General features: G+C 40.2%; 2 protein-coding genes across 2 annotated transcripts in view; one reads left to right on the forward strand and one right to left on the reverse strand.

Annotated features, from left to right (window-relative positions):
- LOC115762312 overlaps nucleotides 1-8,280 on the reverse strand; it is a 34,691-nt gene extending 26,411 nt beyond the window's left edge. The window contains exons 1-2 of the mRNA XM_030704479.1: nucleotides 8,172-8,280; nucleotides 6,169-6,225 (exon numbers count right to left, since the gene is read on the reverse strand). Coding sequence (XP_030560339.1) covers nucleotides 6,169-6,225; nucleotides 8,172-8,280 — 166 coding nt within the window. The remainder of the gene's footprint in view (nucleotides 1-6,168; nucleotides 6,226-8,171) is intronic.
- The window catches only part of LOC115762085 (sex peptide receptor), a 101,368-nt gene that overhangs the window by 14,131 nt on the left and 59,594 nt on the right, over nucleotides 1-27,643 (forward strand). The gene's annotated exons all lie outside the window — the stretch shown is intronic.

A 27,643-nucleotide genomic window follows, 5' to 3' on the forward strand; every position in this document is an offset into this window, starting at 1 on the left:
GCCAAATCTCATCCGATTTTCACGAAGTTTGGCTTTTTCTTAATGGTTTCCCCTTTAGATTAATCTGGCATTCAAATCTGAACACCGATTTTTTAGTCGAAATGCATGTCCAAATCTTACCAAATCTTATCGTATATAGACATGGGTCAAAATTTACCACCCCCATATCTCGGCCAAATCTCATCCGATTTTCACGAAGTTTGGCTTTTTCTTCATGGTTTTCCCTCTAGATTAATCTGGCATTCAAATCTGAACATCGATTTTTAGTCGAATTCATGTCCAAATCTTACCCCGAGATTCGTATATAGACATGGGTAAAAATTTACCACCCCCATATCTCGGCCAAATCTCATCCGATTTTCACGAAGTTTGGCTTTTTCTTAATGGTTTCCCCTTTAGATTAATCTGGCATTCAAATCTGAACACCGATTTTTTAGTCGAAATGCATGTCCAAATCTTACCAAATCTTATCGTATATAGACATGGGTCAAAATTTACCACCCCCATATCTCGGTCAAATCTCATCCGATTTTCACGAAGTTTGGCTTTTTCTTCATGGTTTTCCCTCTAGATTAATCTGGCATTCAAATCTGAACACCGATTTTTTAGTCGAAATTCATGTCCAAATCTTACCCCAAGTTTCGTATATAGACATGGGTCAAAATTTACCACCCCCATATCTCGGCCAAATCTCATCCGATTTTCACGAAGTTTGGTTTTTTCTTCATGGTTTTCCCTCTAGATTAATCTGGCATTCAAATCTGAACACCGATTTTTTAATCGAAATGCATGTCCAAATCTTACCCCAAGATTCGTATATAGACATGGGTCAAAATTTACCACCCCCATATCTCGGTCAAATCTCATCCGATTTTCACGAAGTTTGGCTTTTTCTTCATGGTTTTCCCTCTAGATTAATCTGGCATTCAAATCTGAACACCGATTTTTTAATCGAAATGCATGTCCAAATCTTACCCCAAGATTCGTATATAGACATGGGTCAAAATTTACCACCCCCATATCTCGGCCAAATCTCATCCGATTTTCACGAAGTTTGGCTTTTTCTTCATGATTTTCCCTCTAGATTAATCTGGCATTCAAATATGAACACCGATTTTTTAGTCGAAATTCATGTCCAAATCTTACCCCAAGATTCGTATATAGACATGGGTCAAAATTTACCACCCCCATATCTCGGTCAAATCTCATCCGATTTTCACGAAGTTTGGCTTTTTCTTCATGGTTTTCCCTCTAGATTAATCTGGCATTCAAATCTGAACACCGATTTTTTAGTCGAAATTCATGTCCAAATCTTACCCCAAGTTTCGTATATAGACATGGGTCAAAATTTACCACCCCCATATCTCGGCCAAATCTCATCCGATTTTCACGAAGTTTGGTTTTTTCTTCATGGTTTTCCCTCTAGATTAATCTGGCATTCAAATCTGAACACCGATTTTTTAGTCGAAATTCATGTCCAAATCTTACCCCAAGTTTCGTATATAGACATGGGTCAAAATTTACCACCCCCATATCTCGGCCAAATCTCATCCGATTTTCACGAAGTTTGGTTTTTTCTTCATGGTTTTCCCTCTAGATTAATCTGGCATTCAAATCTGAACACCGATTTTTTAATCGAAATGCATGTCCAAATCTTACCCCAAGATTCGTATATAGACATGGGTCAAAATTTACCACCCCCATATCTCGGTCAAATCTCATCCGATTTTCACGAAGTTTGGCTTTTTCTTCATGATTTTCCCTCTAGATTAATCTGGCATTCAAATATGAACACCGATTTTTTAGTCGAAATTCATGTCCAAATCTTACCCCAAGATTCGTATATAGACATGGGTCAAAATTTACCACCCCCATATCTCGGCCAAATCTCATCCGATTTTCACGAAGTTTGGATTTTTCTTCATGGTTTTCCCTCTAGATAAATCTGGCATTCAAATCTGAACATCGATTTTTAGTCGAATTCATGTCCAAATCTTACCCCAAGATTCGTATATAGACATGGGTCAAAATTTCACGAAGTTTGGCTTTTTCTTCATGGTTTTCCCTCTAGATTAATCTGGCATTCAAATCTGAACACCGATTTTTTAATCGAAATGCATGTCCAAATCTTACCCCAAGATTCGTATATAGACATGGGTCAAAATTTACCACCCCCATATCTCGGTCAAATCTCATCCGATTTTCACGAAGTTTGGCTTTTTCTTCATGGTTTTCCCTCTAGATTAATCTGGCATTCAAATCTGAACACCGATTTTTTAGTCGAAATGCATGTCCAAATCTTACCCCAAGATTCGTATATAGACATGGGTCAAAATTTACCACCCCCATATCTCGGTCAAATCTCATCCGATTTTCACGAAGTTTGGCTTTTTCTTCATGATTTTCCCTCTAGATTAATCTGGCATTCAAATCTGAACACCGATTTTTTAGTCGAAATTCATGTCCAAATCTTACCCCAAGATTCGTATATAGACATGGGTCAAAATTTACCACCCCCATATCTTGGTCAAATCTCATCCGATTTTCACGAAGTTTGGCTTTTTCCTCATGGTTTTCCCTCTAGATTAATCTGGCATTCAAATCTGAACACCGATTTTTTAGTCGAAATTCATGTCCAAATCTTACCCTAAGTTTCGTATAGACATGGGTCAAAATTTACCACCCCCATATCTCGGCCAAATCTCATCCGATTTTCACGAAGTTTGGTTTTTTCTTCATGGTTTTCCCTCTAGATTAATCTGGCATTCAAATCTGAACACCGATTTTTTAATCGAAATGCATGTCCAAATCTTACCCCAAGATTCGTATATAGACATGGGTCAAAATTTACCACCCCCATATCTCGGTCAAATATCATCCGATTTTCACGAAGTTTGGCTTTTTCTTCATGATTTTCCCTCTAGATTAATCTGACATTCAAATATGAACACCGATTTTTTAGTCGAAATTCATGTCCAAATCTTACCCCAAGATTCGTATATAGACATGGGTCAAAATTTACCACCCCCATATCTCGGCCAAATCTCATCCGATTTTCACGAAGTTTGGATTTTTCTTCATGGTTTTCCCTCTAGATAAATCTGGCATTCAAATCTGAACATCGATTTTTTAGTCGAAATGCATGTCCAAATCTTATCGTATATAGACATGGGTCAAAATTTACCACCCCCATATCTCGGTCAAATCTCATCCGATTTGCACGAAGTTTGGCTTTTTCTTCATGGTTTTCCCTCTAGATTAATCTGGCATTCAAATCTGAACACCGATTTTTTAGTCGAAATTCATGTCCAAATCTTACCCCAAGATTCGTATATAGACATGGGTCAAAACGTACCACCCCCATATCTCGGCCAAATCTCATCCGATTTTCACGAAGTTTGGCTTTTTCTTCATGGTTTTCCCTCTAGATTAATCTGGCATTCAAATCTGAACACCGATTTTTTAGTCGAAATGCATGTCCAAATCTTACCCCAAGATTCGTATATATACATGGGTCAAAATTTACCACTCCCATATCTCGGCCAAATCTCATCCGATTTTCACGAAGTTTGGCTTTTTCTTCATGGTTTTCCCTCTAGATTAATCTGGCATTCAAATCTGAACACCGATTTTTTAGTCGAAATGCATGTCCAAATCTTACCCCAAGATTCGTATATAGACATGGGTCAAAATTTACCACCGTCATATCTCGGTCAAATCTCATCCGATTTTCACGAAGTTTGGCTTTTTCTTCATGGTTTTCCCTCTAGATTAATCTGGCATTCAAATCTGAACACCGATTTTTTAGTCGAAATTCATGTCCAAATCTTTCCCCAAGATTCGTATATAGACATGGGTAAAAATTTACCACCCCCATATCTCGGCCAAATCTCATCCGATTTTCACGAAGTTTGGCTTTTTCTTTATGGTTTTCCCTCTAGATTAATCTGGCATTCAAATCTGAACATCGAATCTTAGTCGAATTCATGTTCAAATCTTACCCCAAGATTCGTATATAGACATGGGTCAAAATTTACCACCCCCATATCTCGCCAAATCTTATCCGATTTTCACGAAGTTTGCCTTTTTCTTCATGGTTTTCCCTCTAGATTAATCTGGCATTCAAATCTGAACACCGATTTTTTAGTCGAAATTCATGTCCAAATCTTACCCCAAGATTCGTATATAGACATGGGTCAAAATTTACCACCCCCATATCTCGGTCAAATCTCATCCGATTTGCACGAAGTTTGGCTTCTTCTTTATGGTTTTCCCTCTAGATTAATCTGGCATTCAAATCTGAACACCGATTTTTTGGTCGAAATTCAAGTCCAAGATTCGTGTATAGACATTAGTCAAAATGTACCACCCCCATATCTCGGCCAAATCTCATCCGATTTTTACGAAGTTTGGCTTTTTATACCCTGAACCCATTAAAAATGGGTATAAGGGTATATTGTATTTGTGCGAAAGCCAAATGTATGTAACAGGCAGAGGGAAGCAACTCCGACCCCATAAAGTATATATATTCTTGATCAGTATAAATAGCTGAGTCGATCTAGCCATGTCCGTCTGTCTGTCTGTCCGTCCGTCCATCCGTCCGTCCGTATGTATAAACGCAAGGATCTCAGAACCTATAAGAGCTAGAGAAATTTTAGATGAAGATGCTCCTGGCTCCCGCGCAGATCGAGTTTGTTTCTGATGATCGATAATTTACTCCGTTTCCAAGCAATCGATAAAAATCGATATCGATATCCTGTTTTTTGGGCAATTTTGGTAAATAACAAGAGCTAGAGTCAGCAAACTTGACATATAGCTTCTAAAATAGAATATATATATGCATTTGATGTTGGAAGAAAAGGGTACAGGGTATCCCCTAGTCGGTAGCTCCCGACTAGAACCTCTTACTTGTTTCCCTTGCACAAGCAACGCATATTGTTATAACTTTATTTGTTGTGCGTGTGTGTGTGTGTGTGTACTTCTATTATGAATCACGCCATTCGGCTTTTTATCAACCAAAACGACGACTTCTATTTTATGCTCACATTTATACTTTATTTTTATCAATATTGCCGAGCATTGACATATATATAGTATATATATAGCGTATAAATGGGCGCTCGTCTATATGTGTAATTGCCTGGTGCTTGTCAGGCCCCATAATAACTGTATTAAACGGCATTACCCATTAAATAGCTGGCACAACGGAACAGCCCAGAGACGTGGCAAGGGGGGTGTGGGGCCCACGCAACATTTTTGGTTTGGGGGTGAATTTCAATTTCGTTGCGACTGATAACACGAAAAAAAGACAACAAAACCCCAAAACAGACAGACAAATCGACAGAACCTACACGAAGGTCAACATTATAAATACAACAGATAAATGTACACGAGTACATAGAAAGATACATATATATATATATATCTGTATATATGTATATAGAGCTCTTTAGAGGTGTCGTGACTATCGAAACTCGACGCGTGTTTCAATTTCTTTGTGCAACGAGCAAATATTAAGCGGCTTTGTTTGGTCAAAAACGCTTTTTAATGCAATTTGAAATCGATTTTCGTTTCGTTTTCCCTTCGAAATACTTATTTATAAGATTTTTAAGACTTTAGAAGACTTTTTCAGTTTTTTGTATCATCTATTTTGCAAATTCCACCTGCAGGGGTGAAAATTCGAATCGAAACTTCTGTGTGTTGTTTTCCGACGGCGTGGATTTGCCGAAAAGTGTGAAACATGTTCCCAATGAGTTTTCACCAAGATCCTGAGAATACAGTTTGTGGCGAACGAAGTTTAATGCGCATTTTCACCCATTCAGGTGGATTTCCTCTGTAGTTTTCACTTGCATCACATCAAAACGAAACATTCATACAGAGTTCAGCTTGCCAGCTCTTACAGTTAACGCTGTGCACTGCTCATCAATCAGTCAATCAATCAATCAAACAGTCAGCAAAAACGTTAACTATATGGACACACGACAGTCGAGCTTTCCGAGGGGTTTCAACAAGTGTCTGACATTATCTGCGATAGCGACAACTTGACAATGATATAAATCAATCACGCAACAGATGATAAGGCATATATGAATATATATATATATATATATATATATATATATACATAAATGTCAATAGCCTGCGCGATGTGGAAATTGGCCAACTTACCCTTTAGTTTGTCGCGCGACGTTTCCAAATTACTTTTACGCGAATTCACCGTGGATTCTGCAAGAGAGAACGAATGGATTTGAAATTAATAACAATTTATTTGGGAAAATTCCTTTTTATCGAATTTGTGTTAATTTATTTTGATTTATTTACGATCCATGCGAATGGTATTCAATACGTATTTCGCTTGCTTCAAGCCAAAAGAAAATCTATTTAATCTATTATTTATACTAAATGTCGAGGCTCTCCCACGCATTGACACTGACATTTCACTCAGTGACGTCAAGTGTGTGTCTGTGTGTGTGTGTGTGTGGCTGTGTGTGTGTGACACCCACACACAAATTTACGCTCAATAGAGTAATAACAACATGGGCGAAAAGAGAAAATTGACTGGGAAAAGTGTTGCCATTTTTCCATGGCCATCAAAGCAATATACGAACAAATCTAGCTATAATATACCTATATATATATATATCTATCTATATCTATATTTATGCCAGTTTATTTAGCTTCTTTCTCTAAATTTTGTGAAATGTTTACAGGCGAATATTTGCGCTGTTTTGCTAATTTTAAACGTGTGCCTTGTGCCTTGTGCACAGTCAGCTGCATAAGTATGCGTACAGTTCGTATTTGAATTTCTGCGAAATAAACTTTTTCTGTCTGCGCCAAACGCATAGACGAATGTTAAATGTTCTATAAATAAATATAAACGCGGCTCGCTCACAATTTGTGGCGAAATTCCCAATGATGCCAACAAAAAACAAGTAAGAGGTTCTAGTCGGGAGCTACCGACTAGGGGATACCCTGAACCCTCTTCTGCCAACATCAAATGCATATATATATTCTATTTAAGAAGCTATATGTCAAGTTTTCTGACTCTAGCTCTTATTATTTACCAAAATTGCTCAAAAAACAGAATATTGATATCAATTTTTATCGATTGCTTGGAAACGGAGTAAGTTATCGATCATTGGAAACAAACTCGATCTGCGCGGGAGCCAGGAGCATCTTCATCTAAAATTTCTCTAGCTCTTATAGGTTCTGAGATCCTTGCGTTTATACATACGGACGGACGGGCAGACAGAAGGACATGGCTAGATCGACTCGGCTATTGATGCTGATCAAGAATATTCTTATATACTTTATGTGGTCGGAGTTGCTTCCCTCTGCCTGTTACATACATTTGGCTTTCGCACAAATACAATATACCCTTTTTACCCATTTTCAATGGGTTCAGGGTAGAAAAATAACATTTTAATATTGTCTAGCCGACGATTAAATACCCTTCAAGTCGTACTTTATTCGGTTTTTTGATATTATCCTTTTAATTTTGACAGTATTTTGCGCTTGCTATATAGTTTGGTAATATCTTGTAGGATATTTCATCTTCTGCTCGAAGAACTTTTAGCTGTTGCAAGTTTTTGGTATAAGCATTTACCTTTATCTAGCTAAATACCCTTCAAATCGTAGCATATTCGATTTGTGATTGTATTTTTTAAATCGCCAAATTTTATATAATTAAACTATAATATATATTGAAGGATATTTCTTCGCCTGGCATTAGCTCATAACTGTTCCAAGTTGTTTGGCCCGAGTATAAATAGAAATAGATATTTCAGCTTCATCTTCTTCAACTATATTCCAAGTTTCTTGGCATTAGATCGAATGCTAGTTATATGATATGATATACATAGGTTAAAATCTCAGAGTATGGGTATTCCAAACTCACAAATGCTAAGTTAGAGCATTTTTAAGATTTGTCATATGATAATAAGATTTCCGATTGATTAAAACAAAATTATATAGTTATTCTTATAGATATTACATAGACTCCTACATTTGTTGCATATTGAATGACAAAATGAGAATACCCGCTGCTGCTGGCGTATCGAAAAACTAAAAATAAATCAACACAAACATTATGATAAACAGCTTGACTCGGCTAGTCGAGCATTTTATAGAGTGTGTATATAGGGTATTCATAATATTTGTATAAAGTTGACGAAGGAAGGGCTGGGGTAGGGGCAGGGGGAAGAAGGTGGCCCAGTCAATGCGAATGACGCACTCTTGAATGTTGTTCATCATCTTTTTTGGCACATTCCACTGTCTCATTCTCGAATCTTGGGCCGGGTCGCATCATTTCGCTTGATTGGCTCTGTGTTGACTGCGCAGTTTGCCTTTTGCACAGTGCTTCGTGATAAGCAATATGTGTGTGTGTGTGTGTGCGTGTGTGTGTTTGTGTGTAGAAACGCGCGTAATTACAAAATACAGCGCGATTAATGCGCCGCTTATCAGCGAACACAAACTGAATTATTGTCTCGCGCCGTTAGCTTTCAGTTGTAAAGCACTCATGACTGCCTCTACTAGTATTCACACACACACACACACACACACACACACTCGCACTCGCACTCGAACTCGCACTTTAATCGCATTGAGCTGCACTTTGAACGCCGTCGCTGATAAGCCGCAAGTTTGAATAAAAAATTGCTGGCAACGCCTCAAAGTATGCCACGCTTCGGCCGCAAGTGGAGCGAGCTTAAGCGGATTAAAGTTACTCTGCAAATAAATGGCCATTGAGCATACATCTTTACATTCGCTCAGTTAGTTTATCTATATGTTGCGGCGCACGCAATAATTGCTTTCGTGACGTCACATATCCATATGCAGCGCAAAGCTGAGCTCATGCTCTCTCTCACACACGCACACAAACGCATGCTAATTGTTTTTTTTTTTAACATTTGCGGCGACAATTAGCAAAGGCCGAATATGTGTAGAAGAAGCAGCAGCGAAAAGAACGTAACAATAAGCGGCTTCCCCAGCACACGTTCACACTCGCGCACACACACACTCACACACAGACACACACGAACTTAAACTGGTTGCGACGTAACCAGTTTGAAACTAAAGCAAAAGAAATGAGGCCCCAGAGCAAAGCGCATGAGCTGCTGCTGATGACGACGCCGACGACGACGGCGACAGCGACGTCGACGGCTTTGCCAATATTCAGTCATGTTATAGTCGTCGCTCTTCTTCTGGTCAGTTTTAAAGCTTCTCACATGCTGCTGCTGCTTCTTCTTATGCCATGTAAGCTCATTTTGTGTGCGTATGTGTGTGTGTGTTTGTGTGCTTTGATGCGCATGTTTCCGCTTTGGCCGGGCTGTCCCAGTGTCCAGTTGCGGCGAGAGACGCCAACAAGTCGGCGGGTCATAAACAAGTGCGGCAGGTGGTAAGGCAGCGCCGCAGCAGCAGAGGCCAAAGCACCGGCAGTGGCAGCGGCAGAGGCAGTGGCAGCGTGTGCGAGTGGCTCCTTGCTGCTTCCTCTTCTTATTCGACTTCTCATTCTCGTTGAATGATGCGTGCGCAAATCGCGGTCGCGTTTTATGCTACCTGCGTTAACAAGTTCTTGTTCTTCTCGTGTTCGCCTGCTTCCTTGCCTTCTGCATTGCGCTGTGGCCCGCAGCAGCAGCGCAGCAGCAGGCGCCTGCCATAAATGCTGTGTGCCTGGTCGCTGCTTTAATTTGCATGCAGGCTCTTTTCGGCTTGTACATTTTTTTCGCTCTGCCTTGGGCATACCCTGTCATCGAGAGGTGCGCAACTTAGATAGACTATGTGTGTGTGTACACTTTATCTAAACCATGACTAATTAAATGAATATGTCTCATGCGTGACTCAATGCACATGCAGATGCAGTCATAGATATTATTAACAGCTCTGTTAATTCCACTTAACATTCTTAATGTGAATTGCATGTCATACAGGTATATGTAAGTATATTTACATAGTTGCAAATAAACGCTGTTGACACATTGCAGTCGCAGTCGCCGTCGCAGTCGCAGTCGCTGCTGCTGCCTGTCATGAGGCACGCATTGAAACGTCCCGCCCCCTGTCCGCCCACAAAAGTTCAGCTCTGAAAATCGCTTTAAATGCCATTTAACCAACTGACCGAGTGCGGGTGCAAATCCACTCGAAAGTCGCAGTTAAAACAAACATATTAAAAATCTGCTAAAACAATAACAAAGGGCGGCAGAGGCAGAGGCAGCAGCACTGCAGCTGGCGCAGTTGAAGGCAGCGTTTCTCAATAGTTGATTTCCATTTCATTTACATGCTGTTGCGGTCACTCTCTCTTTCTCCCTCTCGCTCTCCGCCCCCCTCTCTCGTTCTCTCTCTCTCTGCCCGCTCAATTTAATCGGCTTGTTGCCTGTGACGTATGACAAGCGCAAAGCAGCCGCAGCAAATGAAATATGCGAAACAGCACGAAAAAAACCAAATGAAATGAAACGTAAAGCGACAGCAATAACAACAACAAAAGAAAGAAAGAGACAACAACAGCAATAACAGAAAGCAGCAACATTTTTGCATATGCGCCTGTTGATTGCGTAATTAAAGTGCTCGACTTAATGGCGGCTGCTCCCGTTATTGTTGTTATTCTTGTTATTTATATTTTCATTCCTTCCGTACATACATAAATAGCAAAATATTTACTTAATATTAAACGCAATATTCTCTGGTCTGCCGCTTGGAATTTGTAATAATGCCAAACACAATCAAATATTGCCGAGCAAAAAAAAAACTAGAAAAAATAAAAACGCATGAGCTACATTTTTATTTTTATTTGCCAATTTCTGCAGCTGCTTGCACATTTAATTAAAATAAAAATAAAAATTCAAACAAATGTATGTGCATGCAAACGGGCGGAACAGAACGGGGCTGGGACTGTGGCTGGGTCTGGGGCAGGGGCGGGGGTTGGGTGCGGGCCCGAAATCCAGTTACGTTTACAGCTGCTGTAGCGGAACAGACGGAATCGGAATTGCAGCCAAGACCCACGTGAGACTCCGCGAACAATGCGAGGAATGTGGCAAAGTGCGTGGGACTCGTAAAGCCCACAACTGTTTAGTCAAATGTAGCACAAACGGGAGGCAAGTGGAATAGAAGAAAAGAAAAAGAAAAACGCGTCGTTGAATCTATTTTTATAACCAAGCCACAAATAAGATTAGAAATGCCTGATATCAAAATTGCAAATTGTGAAATTCTAGGCGGTTCCACAAACACAAAAACACACACACACACACACACAGCCATATCTGCTATTGAACTTTATTAATCGTTTTAGTTCAACTAAGTTTATAGCTGATACTAGAAATTAATCATCAGCAGAAATGATTCCACTGCGAAACTGTTAATCCCGCTCGAAAAACCATTAAGTTGTCATTTCTTCACAGTTTGAAAATAAGATTTCAATTTCAGCATTCCTAACCCTAAAATTCTCAAATTTCCCTACTGCTTCCGCTTGCCAAAAAAAAGTCCCACAATATGCGTGGGAATTTTATGAGTCAAGTTAAAGCCGTTTAATTAGCATTAAGAATATCAAGAAAAGTAAGAGAATAGTTCTATTCAAATGGCAATGCAAAACTGCTACAGAATCAAATCTAAATGATTAAGCCATGTGACTACGTACATATGTACATACAAACATACATACATATTTATGTAAATGATGAACAAATACAGTTAACGAGAATGAGATAAGCTTTCGCACACACACACACACACACAGGCATAGCTTAACAGCGGCTGAGCATTCGCATGCACACATCTGTTAATATGCTTCTGTGTGTGTGTGTGTGTGTGTGTGCGCAATTGGCTGCCCAAATCTCGTTCTGCTTATTATTTGTTCACACGACAAATGCAAAGAATGGGCGCATGTAAAATGCCAAAACGGCTGACAACGCACAACGCAATTATAAAAAGTTATTCACTTTTATGCTTAATTTCCTTTGAATTATACGTTGCTCACGCTCGCGCGCTCTCTCTCTCTCTCTCTGCTCTCTCGCTTGCTCTCTAAGCGGACGCTCTTAATTTGGCTTTCAATTTTGGTCTGACGTTCAATCGACAGCAGCAGCAGCAGCAGCAGAGGCAGCAGCAGCAGCAGCAGAGCAGCAGAGGGAATTCCCTGTTGAGCGCATCGCTCGCTCTCTCTCTCTCTTACACTCTCACAGTTACACACTTGCATACTCTCACGCCCGCTGACACTCCCGCTCGCATGCCTTATCGCTCACTCAAGCTGTGAGTGTGACTCGTTCGGCATCTGTTTGTTTTTCAGCTTTGAAGCTTTATTACACGCACATTGTGCTTGTTGTTGTTGTTGTTTTTATTGTATTTGTTTTGCGTTTCATTTGACGATTATCATTTGCTGTGACTTGCTTTGTATGGTTTTCGTTATTGTTGTTGTTGTTGTTGTTCAGTTAATTGCTGTGCATTTGCTTCGACTACTTGCGCTGTGTATTTCGATTGTTTGCCTCGTTTAGATAAGATTTCACGCCTATTTCATATTTCATATTTACACACACACACACATACATTTAACTGTTATTTGCCTTGCCTATTAGCAAAAATAGTTCAAGTTCAAAAAGTATCTTTGCGAAACTCTAGTACTTGGAAAAACTGCGTACTTGATTGATGTCGCATTCAATTAATTGAACTTAAAGCTCAGCGCGAAGCATTTATTGCAACAAGAACCTTTGAGCTTATTCTTAAAATTATAAGAAAATGTAAATTGAGCAAAATGAAACTTAAAGTTACATTAAAAAGCTTCACGATAAGCTCCCTGGACGAGGCCATATGTAAATTGTACTTAAATATGCAATTTAACTTAAAGCTCTACTTTAATCAAGCACAATTTCATACAAATTAAAAAGCTCTACTAACGAAAAGCTCCTTGAGCGGAAATTTTCCTGAGACCTTACGAAAATTGTGCTCAAACATGAAATCCCAAATAGCTCAAGTTCTTAGCTTACCTTTGCGGAGCTTAACTCTATTCAGAAAAGCTTTAAATTTGATTCATTGTATCGCACAAATGCAATTAATTTAACTTAAAGCTCGAAGTCGCCATCTCCCACACTCTCTGCAGCTTGAATGTTATTTCCCCCCTCACATGTCGAGCCCTTGTGCTTTTCTTGGGGCTTATCACAAGCTGCCCATCGTCATTTTGGCCGTCTTTGCTTTCCACCTTGCCCAACGGCCAGGTTACACTGAAATTTATAGCATGCTACGTTCTGGCCAAGAGATTTATTTTTCGATCTGCGTTAACATAAATTACACCACAGCAAAAAAAAAAAAAAGAAGAAAAAAAAAATAATCGCAGACCTTGCAGAGACTCCTGCGCGCTGCGTGCCTTTTTTGGCAAGCACAACAATGTATCTGTATCTGTAACTGTGCGCGCATCCGTATCTGTGCGTGTTTGCGTGTGTGTATCTGTGCGAGCATCCAATGGGACAGACAATTTCATTTCATTTATATTTTATGCGTTGCTTTTTTGCGTTCGTTTCCTTTCAGTGCGCAAAAGATACACACGCGTTGCTGTTGCTGCTCAAAATGGGCAAAAACGTATCTGTTGCTCCATCCTGTGGCAACAGCTGCTGCCAACTTTTGTGTTTTTAGCCAAAAGGCGCAAAATAAGAGCCGTCCGTCCGTCCGTCTGTCTGTCCCGAGCCCGACAACGACGACGACGACGACAATCCTCAATCAACTGCTCTGCGCAGCGTCTTGTATCTTGTATCTCACAGATACGCATAGCACTTGTGACTTGCGCTTGTGCTGGGACTTTGCTTTATTTGTGCTTCGCTTTTGCATTTCATTTGGCAATGCTCGGCGCTGCTCTTCGCTGTGCCATGGCATTTGTATCTGTATCTCGTAGATGCGTTCACGACAAACGTTCTATAAACAGAAGTTTTTCGTAGATGTTGGCGCCTCGGACTCAGACGTGCTTTTGCGCTACAGCATGCTACGTGCCGCATTCACAACGTGACTTCCTTCAATCTATGGCCCACAAAAGTGGTCTAGCCCCAGCGGCGTGGGCCAGAGGGGTTGCGGGGGGCTTAACTGTTGCCTCTTTATATAGAAAACGTAGTTGAGCCCAGCACAGTTAATGGTTAACTATTTCCAACTATTTCCGCAATTAACAGCATTTTAGCTGTTAACTTTAACAGCTGTTAGTGATTTAACAGGTAATGTTATTGCCTGTTACTTTTAACTCTGCTAACTTGGTTTTTTGTTTAGTTTAGCCACATTTTTGGAGCATATGCTTGACTTTCAAACCGAAATTCAAGCCAAATATCGGCCACTCTCAATAAGTCTTTACTTGAAGCTGAGAAGTTAAGTTGCCGTCAGATTTAAAGCCTGCGTAGTTCAGTGGCAAGCTGCTGGCATGAAAAGCCCGATGGAAACCCTGTTTCGATTACAGATTACAGATAACATTTCTTTTTTTAATCTTTCTTTTTTAAATATCCTTCGCCAAACTAAATCAAATGAACTGCTTGGTTTGGCCTTATTAAACAGCCGCCGGCAATGTCATAAACTTGCCATTGGCAACAGCATTTGTATCGCTGCAACTGAGGCGAACAAGAAAAACGCTTCACTTTGAAAAGGCCGCCGACTGCAGACATCGAGACGACGCCTGTGTCGACAGTTGGCCAAGACCGAGGCGAAGCTGGCTCAGCTGGGTCTTTAACCCAAGACGCGAGCTGCGCTTGCATCTGCCTTATCCTTGCTGCAACCATCGAGCCGGTTCAAACCTGTCTGCAGTGCCTACGCTTGGAGAAGTCATCTAGACAATTGTGCTAAAACTTCTTGTATTAAGTATTTTGTACTTAATTCAAGACCAAAAGGGTCAAGCGTGCTTTATATTTAACTTAATTTGGAGAAGATGTCTAGACAAAATCGAAATTTCTTAAACTGAGAGCCAAATTCTTATTTTAAGTATGCCAATTCTTGAAAAAACAATTTTTAAACTTAAATCAAGACATTTTTAAGTCAAGCGTGGTTCATACTGGATTTAATTTGGAGTAGAAATCATGACAAATGTGAAATTTCTTATGCTGAAAACGAAATTCTTATTTTAAGTGTGCCAATTCTTGGTATAAGTATTTTGTACTTAATTCTCTTCTAAGATCTTTTCAAGTCAAGCGTGAATCATATTTGATTCAATTTTGAAATCAAGAGAATTGTGAAATTTCTTAAGCTGAAAACAAAATTCTTATTTTAAGTGTGCCAATAAGTTTTTTATGCCTAATTCAAGACCTTTTCCAGTCGAGCGTGATTCATACTCAATGTAAGATGTAAAAGTAAGAAGTAAAGAAATTGGGCAAAAATTATAAGAAGTTATGTGTTCTAGTCGAATTTCGAACGTTGTTTTTTCGCTCAGTGCACCTTTTGGTTCTGGGCCCTGTTTATTGTTTTGCGCTTTTAGGTGTCGAGTGTTTGGCCCTAGCTGCGCGCCAGTTCCATTGGCTAGGCCCAAACAGCCAGGCCAAGTGGACTACCTGACGCGTTAACCCTGCCTTTGTATCTGTATCTTATGTTATGTATTGCTTTGTATCTGTATTTGTGCGTCTTGCTGTCTGTGTGCACTGGCAACACTTGAGGCACACGAAGTGCCTCTGCAACATATTCATATTTATGATACCCTTGTGCACACACATACACACACACACATCAACACACACATGCACACAGGCACACCTGAATAGAAGTGAGGCTGAGCTCTCCTTTGCTTTGTTGAACCTGTTTTTGGCCCTTTTTATTTTCGTCTTGGTTTTTGTTTGTGTGCTGGCTTTTGGGCCACTTAACTTTTTATCAGAAATCACTTTGCCCATTCCGCGAAATTGTTATAAATATGTATATACATCTAAGTACATATATACATGTTTATATATATATATATACATATATATATATATATATATATACAAATATATATATATACATATATATATATATATATATATACAAATATATATATATACATATATATATGTATAAACATATAGAATGCTGTGCAGGAAGCAGCTTCGAGTGTGGCTAAAGCCCACGATAAAGATGCGCCAACGTGTGCTGAGTACTTTATGTACACAAATATGGCTTTTACTTTGCTCCCGTGCTGCTTATTATGGCTTACGCAGGGCTTAAGGCCAACAGGTGTCTCACTCAAAACTGTCTGAGGGTATTAAATTTGGAGTATTTCGTAGGTTTTGCTGCAGGTTTGCGGAAGATTTTCGTGAATCTTATGATTGCCCAAGAGAATTTAACATTTGGTCTGTTTACAGTGTGCTGTTAGGCTGGCTGACTGTTAATAACAGCTGTTGGGCATACTATGTAAATCATTGTTAACAAAATAACAGCTGTTAGGCAGCATAGGCAAATTAATGTTAATGAAATAACAGCTGTTAGGCATCATGCGTTAATCACTGTTAATGAAATAACAGCTGTTAGGCAATATATGTAAATTATTGTTAATAACTTTACAGCTGTTAGGCATAATATGTAAATTGTTGATGGGTCGCATTGTTTTATACTCCATCCTTTCATTTTTCACCGACTTTTCTCACATTTCTCCCAATGAAGCTGCATTTGACAAATGCAAAATCACAAAGTTTTCAATCAATCGTTTTCACCTATTTTCCACTATTGCGAGTGGAATTCGCCCTCTTACACTTAACATTACAAGCTTTAAATACTGTGAAAAAAAACAAGTGTCCGTCTCTTACGTTTGGGTTCGACATTGATCTTCAATCAGTCAATCAGTCAATCACGTTAAATAGTTTCATACACATCGAAGATAACAAGTTTTTCACTAAACCTTTTTTTCAATTTGGCAAATTCAATTATGTCGAAGATCTAATTGCATTGATTTCTTAATCAATTTACGCGCTGTCTAGCTTTTAATTATTTTATCTGCCTGCTGTACATTTCAATACGAATCTCTAGCTAACCTGGGCACACACTCACACACTCACTTACACACACTGTGAGTTGATTGATTGAAGTGAATGATAGCACAGCTTGAAATTCAATTAAATGCCAATTGAACAATTTCTTTTACGTTTCAAAAATACTCTAAACGTTGTCCGGGCGCGCGGGCTGGGGCTTACCTTCCAAAAAATAGTATACATAGATATATATATATATATATGCTGGAAGACTAGAAGTGTTACTCGTAATGCTCGGCACCGGGCCACGAATTCAATTGATATGAGCTGATAATTTATTGATTTCTTTTAATCAGAGACAGGCAAATGAAAATTCTTAGAAATTTGCGCGATAAATTCAAGTGGTTTCAGGCCAACTTCGTGTGTGTGTGCCTGTGTGTGTGTGTGTGTGTGTGTGTGTGTGTGTGGACTGTTACTCACCCAGCTATAGAGCCAAAAGATGTTATAAAACTTGTTTGGGGAGGTGCAACTCGTACGATAGAAACGTATTTCACGGCAGGTGAATCATCGACAACAATGGAAACTCGACTCTCAGACAGCAAAACGAACCGGAGACAACAGTTTTTATTTTTTTTTCTTTAATCATAGCTGGGGTAGGGAGAACTAACAAGTGTGGGGAGGGGGTGGGGGCGCGGTCAGCGCTGGGACTGTCAGTCAAAATGATGCTGTGCTAATATTTGATTTGCCAATATTCACCAGGCTTCAGTCTGTGTGTGTATGTGTGTGTGTGTGTGGGTGAGGCAATTTTGACAGGAACAGAGGGGAATTAGTGGAAGTAGGGGCAGGGGAATCGAGCAGGGGGGGTGCAGCACAAATGGGAACAGGTTCAACTGCCATTTGGCGCTAGAATTGTGCTAGGTATTTGTTAAACCCGGCCGAGAGCAAAGATTCGCTGGTCAAGCACATGGGCGTAGCCAAAGGGTGGAGGGGGGGGGGTGTCTAAGCAAATTTGATTAGCTGTGTGGCCTGGATTTAAAATGCATGGCTCTGGCTAAATTGTATCGCACAGTTTTTTTATTTTGACCCTATTTTGAAGAATTAAGCCTCAAGCGCAGGGGCGTAGCCAAAGGGGGTTCGTTGAGAATTTGGTTTCTAATGCCCGTCTATGATAATTGTGTATTACATATATTATTTCTTTTTCAAGCATTTAGCATTTTAACATTCGAGCCACAAGTGTAGCGCAGGGGCGTAGCCAAGGGGGTTCTGCTATAAAATTGTTTTATCTTTACCACGTAGATAATTCAATCTTGGTCTATTGTTTGCCCTAACTTCTATATATTTATATTTACTTTTGTAATGAGCCCCCTGCCCATTTACTAAGCACAACTACAGCCATGGCCATTCATTTGGAGCCCAGTTCAGAGCGCGTGTTTGTCTCTCGATGTTTCAGTTTTTTTCTTCTTCTGTTGAGTTGGTTTTTCGGTTTTATTTATTTTTTTTACTTATTTATTTATTCTTTCGTGAGCTTCCCCCATATTTTGGATTCAGCAACAGGCCTAAACGATGGCCAAAACCGGAATGACGTGATGCCAACGTTTTTATTTGTATTTGTATATGTATTTGTATTATATATTTGATATTTTGTGTTGTGCTCTGCTTTGGTTTGCTTTTGCAACGCTTGCTGTCGTCGTTGTCGCCGTTGTGCCTAGAAGTCGATTTTCTTTGTGGCCATGCATATCAGCTTATAGTGTTCGTATACCCTACTTAAAGGGTATGTTCATTATGTCAAGCAGTGTGTAAAATGACTTGAAATATGGACAATATGTCATGTTTCATATTCCATATACCATATAGATATCTCTTCCTATTGTCATGATATTGATAAATATCGAGTTTGTGAAATGTTTTTTTAAGCATTACTCGAGAATTATGAGAGCTGGATGCATCAAATTTGGTATATAGCTTCTCGTTTAGTTTATATATATAAAGAATATTTCATATTTAAGATGCCTTCCTCCCGCTTAACCTAAATTTGGAAGAAACACTAAGTTTTGAGGCACTTTTAGTATACACAAGCTGCTGCATGCCATATTTAAGCTGTACAAAGTATACAAAGATCGGACTCTAAACACCGAAGTTAAGCAAGATTGGTTTTCTTATAAACAGGGTGTGCTGCAGAGGGAAGAAGAAGCTGGCTTCAGGGTATCTACTGGTCTTGTATCTTCTGGTCTTGTACCTCGTACTTCAATCTTGCTTCTTCTTTTGTTGTTGTTTTTATTGCTATTCAACACGTTTTCGATTTTCGTGAGCTGCTGCAAACAAACAAAGTCCAAGTACAAAATAAAAATGCTTGAGAAAATAAAAACGAAATGAATATCAATAAAAAACACACACATACCAAATTCTATTCGAGAGTTTTGGGTCCGCACAACACTTGAGACCAGCGAGTGACGCCACACACCCAATCACATACACAAACAAACACACATATATACACACCCACCCACAACCACACACAACTACACACACACAGTGTAAACAACTCAACAGCCGAGTGTTTGTTGTCGTTGTTGTGATTGTTCCCTTTGTTCATTTTGTTGTCGTTTTTGCCATTTTATTTAGAAATTGATACGAGAAATGGTTATTTTTTGCAGTTTGGATCTATGAAATTGTATTTATTTGCTCAGCTGTTTTGTATACGCAGCGAATTACACATTTGGCATTTGTTCAAAATTATAGAGTATGCAAATGGTATGGTAAGATATATGCATCCCTTGCTGCATAGGTTGCTTAATTGTCGTCTGTTTCATATTCTCAATCAATTGGCATTAAGAATTATTTATATGACGCTTGAAACCATTTTTTTTTTTAAATATATAACTCACTGATTGATTGATTGGCTGATTGATTGATTGACTGATTGATTGATTGAATGACCGAGCGATAATAAAAGCACAGGCCAAATCTTAGGAACCAGAAAGTTGAATTGCTTATGCAGTAAATACCTTTTTTGAAGCAAGGAAGAGTTAGACCAATTTTTAGGGAAAAGCTTCCTGGTTGATTGACTGACTGATTGATTGATTGAGCATTGAGGTTTTTTGCATTTTGCAGTTGCTAACTCTTGTGATGCAATAATTAAACAGCTGATGAGATATACCTAAACTCACTGCTGACTGATTGATTGATTGACTGACTGATTGATTGACGATCACAGACACAGACCAAACCGTAATCGCTAGAAATCTAAAATGATTTACAGTGGCTACCTGCTGTGATGCAAATGAAAACTGAGCTGTGGCTTCAATCATTCGTTCCACTTCATACCCAGTTTTGAAGAGCTTTTTAGTAAATTAATTAGACACGTGTTTCACACTTTTTGGCACATTCAGCAACCCGAGCGTAAAACTTTGATTATAGCCAAAGTTTCCAACGATTGATTAAAATAAATTTGCAAAGCTTTAAATAAAGCTGGTTAGAAAATCTCCTGGTATTTATATACACATATATTAATAAAGATGTCAAAGCACAGACGTCAGCAGAATATCTGTCTTTGATGAATGTCTGCAGTTGTTTGCAACGCAAATCTCGAAAAGAGAGAGGGAGAGAGAAGGGGCGAGAGGGAGACTGGGCGAATGGGAGGGGCAGAGCTTGTTATCAGTTTAATTTGAACAACGTAATTCCGAAATACGCACACACAAGCATATATTGATTTGTATTTATGTTGAATGCGATTTGAAGTAGCTGGCGTTGAATTCGAAATGTATTTTGTGTGGCGCCGCTGACCGCATTCAGCATTGAACTATTCCGGTGAAAGGTTATCGATGACAGCACACACAAATAAATAGATTGAATTTCAACGTGCAGATACATTACGTAGCTCAGCATGGGCGGCAATTAATAAGAAATGAATTTCAAGCTGATTTTCAATTAGCCTGAAAGGCGCCGCACTCAATCACGATATAAATATCTAGATATATATATATATAAATGATTCCGCTTATGGGTTTGTTTGTGGCCTGAACAACTAATCCGCGCCCAAAGCTGTGGCAAATGCTCCAAAGCAAAGCCTAGTCAAGCTCTTAACGTCGCAAACTATGAGCTGGCGTGGGCTTTGCTTAAAATATGTTGGCAATTTTTTTAAAAATTATGCGCCTCAATTACAAAAGAAATATTTTGCTAGCAGCAGCAGCTGCTTCAACAACAACAACAACAACAACAACAACAACAACAACAACAACAGCAGCAACAAAAAGGCAAAAAAGAAAAAAAAACACCAAAGCCCGGCCCTGCTCGGGCGCAAAAACACGTACAAAATGCTCCAAAATGCCACTTGCCCAGTTACAGATACGTAGATACGCAGATATGTAGATACTTAGATACGCAGATACGCAGATACTTAGCTACGCACACACTTAGATACGCTGCTATGACCCGCCACGCATTCAGATACACGAACGAATTCCGGCACGTCCTTAGGCAACAAAAAATGTTGTGTTCGGTTATCCTTCTTGCCACACACTGCGTCACACACACGCACCCCCACACACACACACACAGAGGCAGAAGGCAAATGGCCTTTCACGGTCGTTGCCGTTGCCTCTGCTTTGGCTGTTGAACAACTTTTACCCAGCAACAGGGGAGGGCGGGGCCTTTGACTGCGTGGAGGCTTCTTCCTAGCTGCCTTTCTGCTGTCTCGCTCTCTGCCAGCACGCTCTCCCACCCCCTCCACATTCCCTCTACACGCCCTCTCCACTCCACAACTGGTCCACTCATTTGGGTTAAACTTTCTATGCCCTGTGGCTAACACAGACTGTAACGGGATATGCTCAGCTTGAAAACAGGCTACAAAGTAAAGATGCATTTTTGGATATACTTTTTGCTGCGTGACACGAACACGCACATAACTGTTTGTTTTGGTTTTTTTTGTCAGCATAGTTTAAAATCTGTTTGAAGAGTCGTGCGTGTTTGTGTCACGCACGAAAACACGACACATGCCCAGCTCTAGCAGAGGTAGAAACGTGTATATTTAACAAGACACGACACGAATACGAACAGACAGTCGTGTCACGCAAGAAAACACGACACATGCCCAGCTCTAGTAGCGATAATTTCGATTATTTTCAGCAAGGCACGACATGAATACGAGCACGCCGTCGTGTTGAGCCGTGCCTGTTCGTGACACGCAAGAAAACACGACACGTGGCCAATTCTAGTAGAGATTGGATCAAGTATTTTCAAAAGGACACGACTCGTGTCCAGCTTTAATAAATATTGACGCTTGTTGAATATTTTTAACAAGACACGACATGAAGTCGTGTTAGGTCGTGCGAGCTTGTGTCACGAAATGCGACCCAATTATGCAAGAACTAATAATGAGAAAGCAGGCCAAGTACATTCTAGAAAAAAGAGAATAGAAAATAAATATACAGGGTATCAGCTAGTTGGTCAGCTAGTTGCTGGACTTGTTTGTGGCTTTCATTGTTGCTGTGGGCTGTGGGTGTTGGTTAACTTGGTTTTCATGGTTCGAGCTTGCTGCGGTGACTGCCTGTCGAACAACGTCATCGTCATCATCATCATTATCATCAACATCAACCCCAACACCATTATCATCATCATTATCATCATCATCATCTGCATTGTGGGGCGTTGTTGTTGTTGTTGTTGTTGCATGCTTCGTGCTGACGTCGTCAGAAAAGGAAAAAAACTCAACGTGCACCCGCAAAGGCAAATAAAACTTTATCATTTGGGGAAGCCCTGCGCTTTCATAGACTTGCCTCTGTGTGTGTTTGTGTGGGTGTGTGTGTGTGAAGAGAGAGGATGAGTGTATGTACTTATATATAAACGCACACACACACACACACACACACACACACAAACGCACACTCGTTTACACTTGTATTTGAACACGCTGTGTTGCTTGTTTTTCCGTTTTCGCATGCTGCCAACATTTTCCTTAATTTCTTTTCTCCTGCTTTTATTTTATTTTGTATTTTATTTTTGTTTATTTTGTTGTTGCTGTGTTTTATTTGGCTCGCTGTGCAGGTTGCTCTTCACCCAGGTATAAGGTTTTATTTTGGCTTATTGCCGGAGCTGATTTTGTTTTTTTGTACATGTTTTTTTTTTTTTTTTTGCCACTTTCGGCTTGACTGCCATGACCTTTTTTTCTTTCTGTTTGGGCTGCTCTTGCCTGTACATTTTCTGGGCGTGGCTGCTTACAACAGTTGCTTAAAGACAGGAATTTGAGAGCATCAGTGGGTGTGTGTGTGTGTGCAGGAAGGGGGTGGGTGTAGGGGGGGGGGCTGGGGTTGTTGGGCTTGTTTATGAGCAGGACATGCCACGGAACGAGTTTTAGTTTAGTTAAGTTCTTCCGAGTAGCTTTTATTGGGATAATGCACTTTTTCTTTAGAGTATTTAACGAGTTCGCTAACCTTTTCATTATCGAATGCTGCATATTTGTCGAAAAACTTATCAATTCTGTTTTAAGGGAGTAGCTGATAACAACTTATCGATAGTTATCGGTTAAATATCGAATGCTTGACTTATCGATTATAGTGTTTGCTAACCTTTTTTGTATAGAATAATGCATATTTTTTGGAAAACTTATCGATTGTGCTTATCGATTAGTGTTTTCTAACCTTATGAGTATAAATGTATCCATACTTATCATAAACATATTGATTGTTTTTTAAGATCTATTTAAATATTGTTCATTCATTGAATCGAAACAAGTTTCAAATGTAATTGAATACTGAACGAGCAAGTTTTGGCTATATATTGATATATTCTGGAATTCTTCACTTATCGATTGTGTTATGAGCATTGTTGTTCCTACTTTGTTGTACAGCTGCTTAAATTTGATCAATTTAGTATCGATAATTTATAAAATTTTTAAGTTTTTATTCATTTTGCAGTTATCGATTAATTATCGAAGGCTTGATTTATTATCGACTATAGTTTGAGTAGTGTTATGTATTATATATACCTGCTCTGCTTTGTAGCTGTTTAAAGGTTATCGATTGTTCTATTATGCTGTTTTCTTTAGTTATCGATTAGCTATCGAATATTTAAGAAACATGCTACTTAGTAATTGACCTCCTTCTCGTTTTGTTTGTGCGCTGAGTGGTTTTATCTGCACTGATTTGCAGCTGCATAGATTATTTATCGAATAATTATTTATTTTGTGCTGCGCACTTGTACGTCTGCCCTATTAGATCATCCAATTGGATGTGTGGCAACCCTAAAAGTGAGCATTTCGCACAGCTTGTGCCCCATTAGTCAACTGCCTATTGAGGCATACACATGACCACACCTAGAGACCCAGTTGCCAGCTGCCAGTTACCAGTTACGGTTACCAGTTACGGCTAACAGTTACAGTTATGCTTAAGGGGACTTTAAAGAAGACAAAAACCACCCCCGAATCAGAGACTATGGGGGGCGGGCAGGGAGTTAGGGGCGTGAGGTGGATAAACTATGCATAAAGTGAATCACACGAAAAACTAAAAGCCCTTTTACTTGAAGCGGAATGCGAGCCAAAAGTTGCCAAAGGAAACGCTAAACAAAGAGTCAGAAAATGTGCTAGAAAAGGTAACAACAAGAACAACAACTCGAAGAAGAAGAAATGTAATAAAAACAAAGAGCTGTACATAAGGCATTGCGAATGAGGCGAACAGACGCCCAAGAGTCGAGCAAGTTGTACTCCCCCTTTTGCCCAGCTTTTCCACCCCCCCCCCCCCCCCCCCTCTTTTGACTGCCGAGCAAAACATAAATTATCAGCACAATGGGCAACAGTCAAGGCAAAGGCAAAGACACTGGCAGAGGCAACAGCGCAAAGGAATGCCAAATGACAACAACAAAAAGGGGGCGTAGCAACGAGGAGGGAGGGTGCTTGGGTGTATGCTACGTGAAAAGCGAGCAGTTGGCGAGGCAAGGGGGCGGGGCAGAAGCATGCCCGGGCCAAAGTCTATTTTAATTTTGACGTAGTTAGTGACACAGAACGTTGGCCAAAACAAATGCGATAAATGGCAACAACGGCAGCAACATTTTGCACGACCCGAAGATACCCTGTAAACAGTTGCGAGCTATACAAAAAAATGCACGCTACAATAAATTTTGTATTTACCGCGCAATAAGTAGGAAATGTAAGCAAAAATCTAGGCTGACTGACTAGCTGATACCCTGTACACAATAGTGTAGCATAAACATTTAACTATTCAAGCAACTACGTGCCGTATTTATTGCATTCTTTTTTCCATTTTATGCATTATACTCCATTTTAAACACACTTTCATTGAGTACAGGGCATAAAAACCAGAGATTATAACAGAAACAGAATAAGCATAGCCATAGGCAGAGAGACCGAGGCACAGGCAGCTTAAGTGTCCAGGTTCGCTTTGAACATGTTGCGCCTGCTGCTGCCGCTGTGTATCTAACAGATACAAGATACAAAAACACAAAGCTAGACGGAGCTGTGGCTGTGCTTGTGCCTCGCACTCAGACCCAAACCCAGACTCAGATTCAAATACAGATTCAGACTCTGGCAACAGTTGTGGCAGAGTGGCGCGTGGGCAGTGGGGCATAAGAATGCTGCCGCCGCCTCATGCCACAAGCGGCAGCCACTGCCCGACTGTGGGGGCCGCTATAAAGTATCTGAAATTGTTGCACGGCAACTTTGTTAGACTGCTTACCGGGTACATCAGCTACAGCTTCAAGCTGAATGTACCATTAATATAAAGTGTAAAGTTTTACAGGCCCAAATGTATCTACACTTTGCTTATCAAAATGTAAATGTATCTATACATGCTTCGATGTATCTATTTGTGTACTTATTATGAAAAATGTTAGGCCTTGTAGTCCAAAATGTATCTATGTGTCTTTTTTATGCCCGGTAGATACTTATGTATCTGTAATAGATAGATACTTTTATAGCTTAGATATATCTATGTACATATGTTTCTTATATGTTCTGTTGATGTATCTGCAGATACTTTTGTGGCCCAGTTAGTATAGTTACCATAGTTTTCATACTCTGTAAAGGAATCTGTAGATACTTAGGTGGACCAAATGTTTCCATGAATCTTTTTTCGGACCCGGATGTATCTGCAGATACTTTTAAAGCTCTAATGTATCTATATATGATTTGTATTCGAAGTGTATGTGTCTGTAGATACTTTTGTAGCACAAATGTATCTATTGACTCTTCTAAGCATTGGAAATATGGTGGTAATAGGGCTTAATACACTTATAAAGTAGTGTATAGGCCATTCGTTTTGTCCCAAAATTCTAATTTCAATTCTTGTTAATAAGTTCAAACTGTGGCTTACAAGTATGAGTAACAAGTAACACGGCAACGGCCACATTCAGGCTTGAGTGTTGTCTGTCTAACAGACTGAGTTAGCCCCCCCGCACACATACAAACACACACACAGAGACACACATACATACACACACACCGCAACAGTTGCTGTTGTTGCGCCCTCAAGTGACGCCAAAGTATCTGCGCGTTGTGGGCTGCGCGTTCGCTCAAGCGCTTGTATTTGTATCTTTGTATATCTATGCCTGTGTGTGTGTGTATGTGTGTGTGTTGGTGTTGGTGTGTGTTTGTGTGTGGGTGAGCGCCAAAAGTTCATGACGCTGTGGCAAGCTTGATTTTCAGGCCATTACATTGGGGCTCAGCCTCGTGTCGAGCTGCTTTTCGTTTAAATTTTTTGTTTTGCTTTTTGTTGTTTGTCGTTTCTCTTTTCAAAAGCGCTTCGCAGCTGCAACACAGCGCTGACTGTGTGTGTGTGTGTGTGTTTGGCTTTTGTGTGCGCTTGGGGATTACGTAAGGGAATCCCCAACATTTGCAGCGCAGTCGACGCTAGCAGCTAAAAAAAAAAAAAAAGGAAAAACAACCTGATAAAACGTAGCGGAGCTGAACTGCGTCAGAGTCAGTTGCATGTTTTATGCATGAACTGTGTTTGCGCGCTCTCGCCCCACCCACCCTCAGCTGCCAGCGCCCCTCCCGCCCTCGCTGCACTCTTACTAGCCCTCCCCTCTAGGCCCCACTCACCTCTCTGCCTCTGCCGCTGCGTTGAAAAGCAGCGCACAGCACAGCGCAAAAAAGAAAACGCAAATAAAGTATCTTATAGATACTCGCACGGCGAGCGGGGGCGCGGCTGGCGTTGGGGGCGTGGACTGCTGTGTAACAAGTGCGCGCTTGGTTGAGTTTCAAGTATAACCATTGCTGCAACCGCCCCGCCCCGCCCCGCAAACGCCCCGCAAACGCCCCGCAAACGCCCACTGCAAGCGACCCCCTGCAGTTTGTTACATTTTCCTTTTTCTTCTCTCTTATTTTTTTATTTTTTTTTGCACAGTTTGCAATCTGCAAAATATTTTACTTTGTCGTAGAACTTTTGCCTACTTGACAAGGGGGGGGGGGGGGGGGGGGTGCAGGTTGTGTGTTGTGGGGTATTTCGGTTTGAGGGGGCGACTTGTACATATTGTTTGCGTGAGTTTAAAGCGCGGCCAAAAAGTAATCTTTTAGCTGTAATTGAAAATGACTGATTCGCACTCTCGCTCTCTCTCTCTCCCCCTCTCTCTCTGCCTCGCTCTGTCCCTCACCCTTATATATTCATCTATTTATCTAGCTATATCATTCTTTCCTCTACGCTTACATTTATGGCCTGTTGTGAGCTTTTGTTGTTGTGTTTGTCCTTGCGCTACCCTGTAAAAGCAGCCACACACAGAGAATTGCTTGCGACTCAAAAGGCATTAAGAGTTTGATTAGCAGT

The sequence above is a fragment of the Drosophila novamexicana genome, unplaced genomic scaffold (genome assembly GCF_003285875.2).
Source record: "Drosophila novamexicana strain 15010-1031.04,08,12 unplaced genomic scaffold, DnovRS2.1 tig00000564-arrow-pilon, whole genome shotgun sequence".
Classification (NCBI taxonomy): domain Eukaryota; kingdom Metazoa; phylum Arthropoda; class Insecta; order Diptera; family Drosophilidae; genus Drosophila; species Drosophila novamexicana.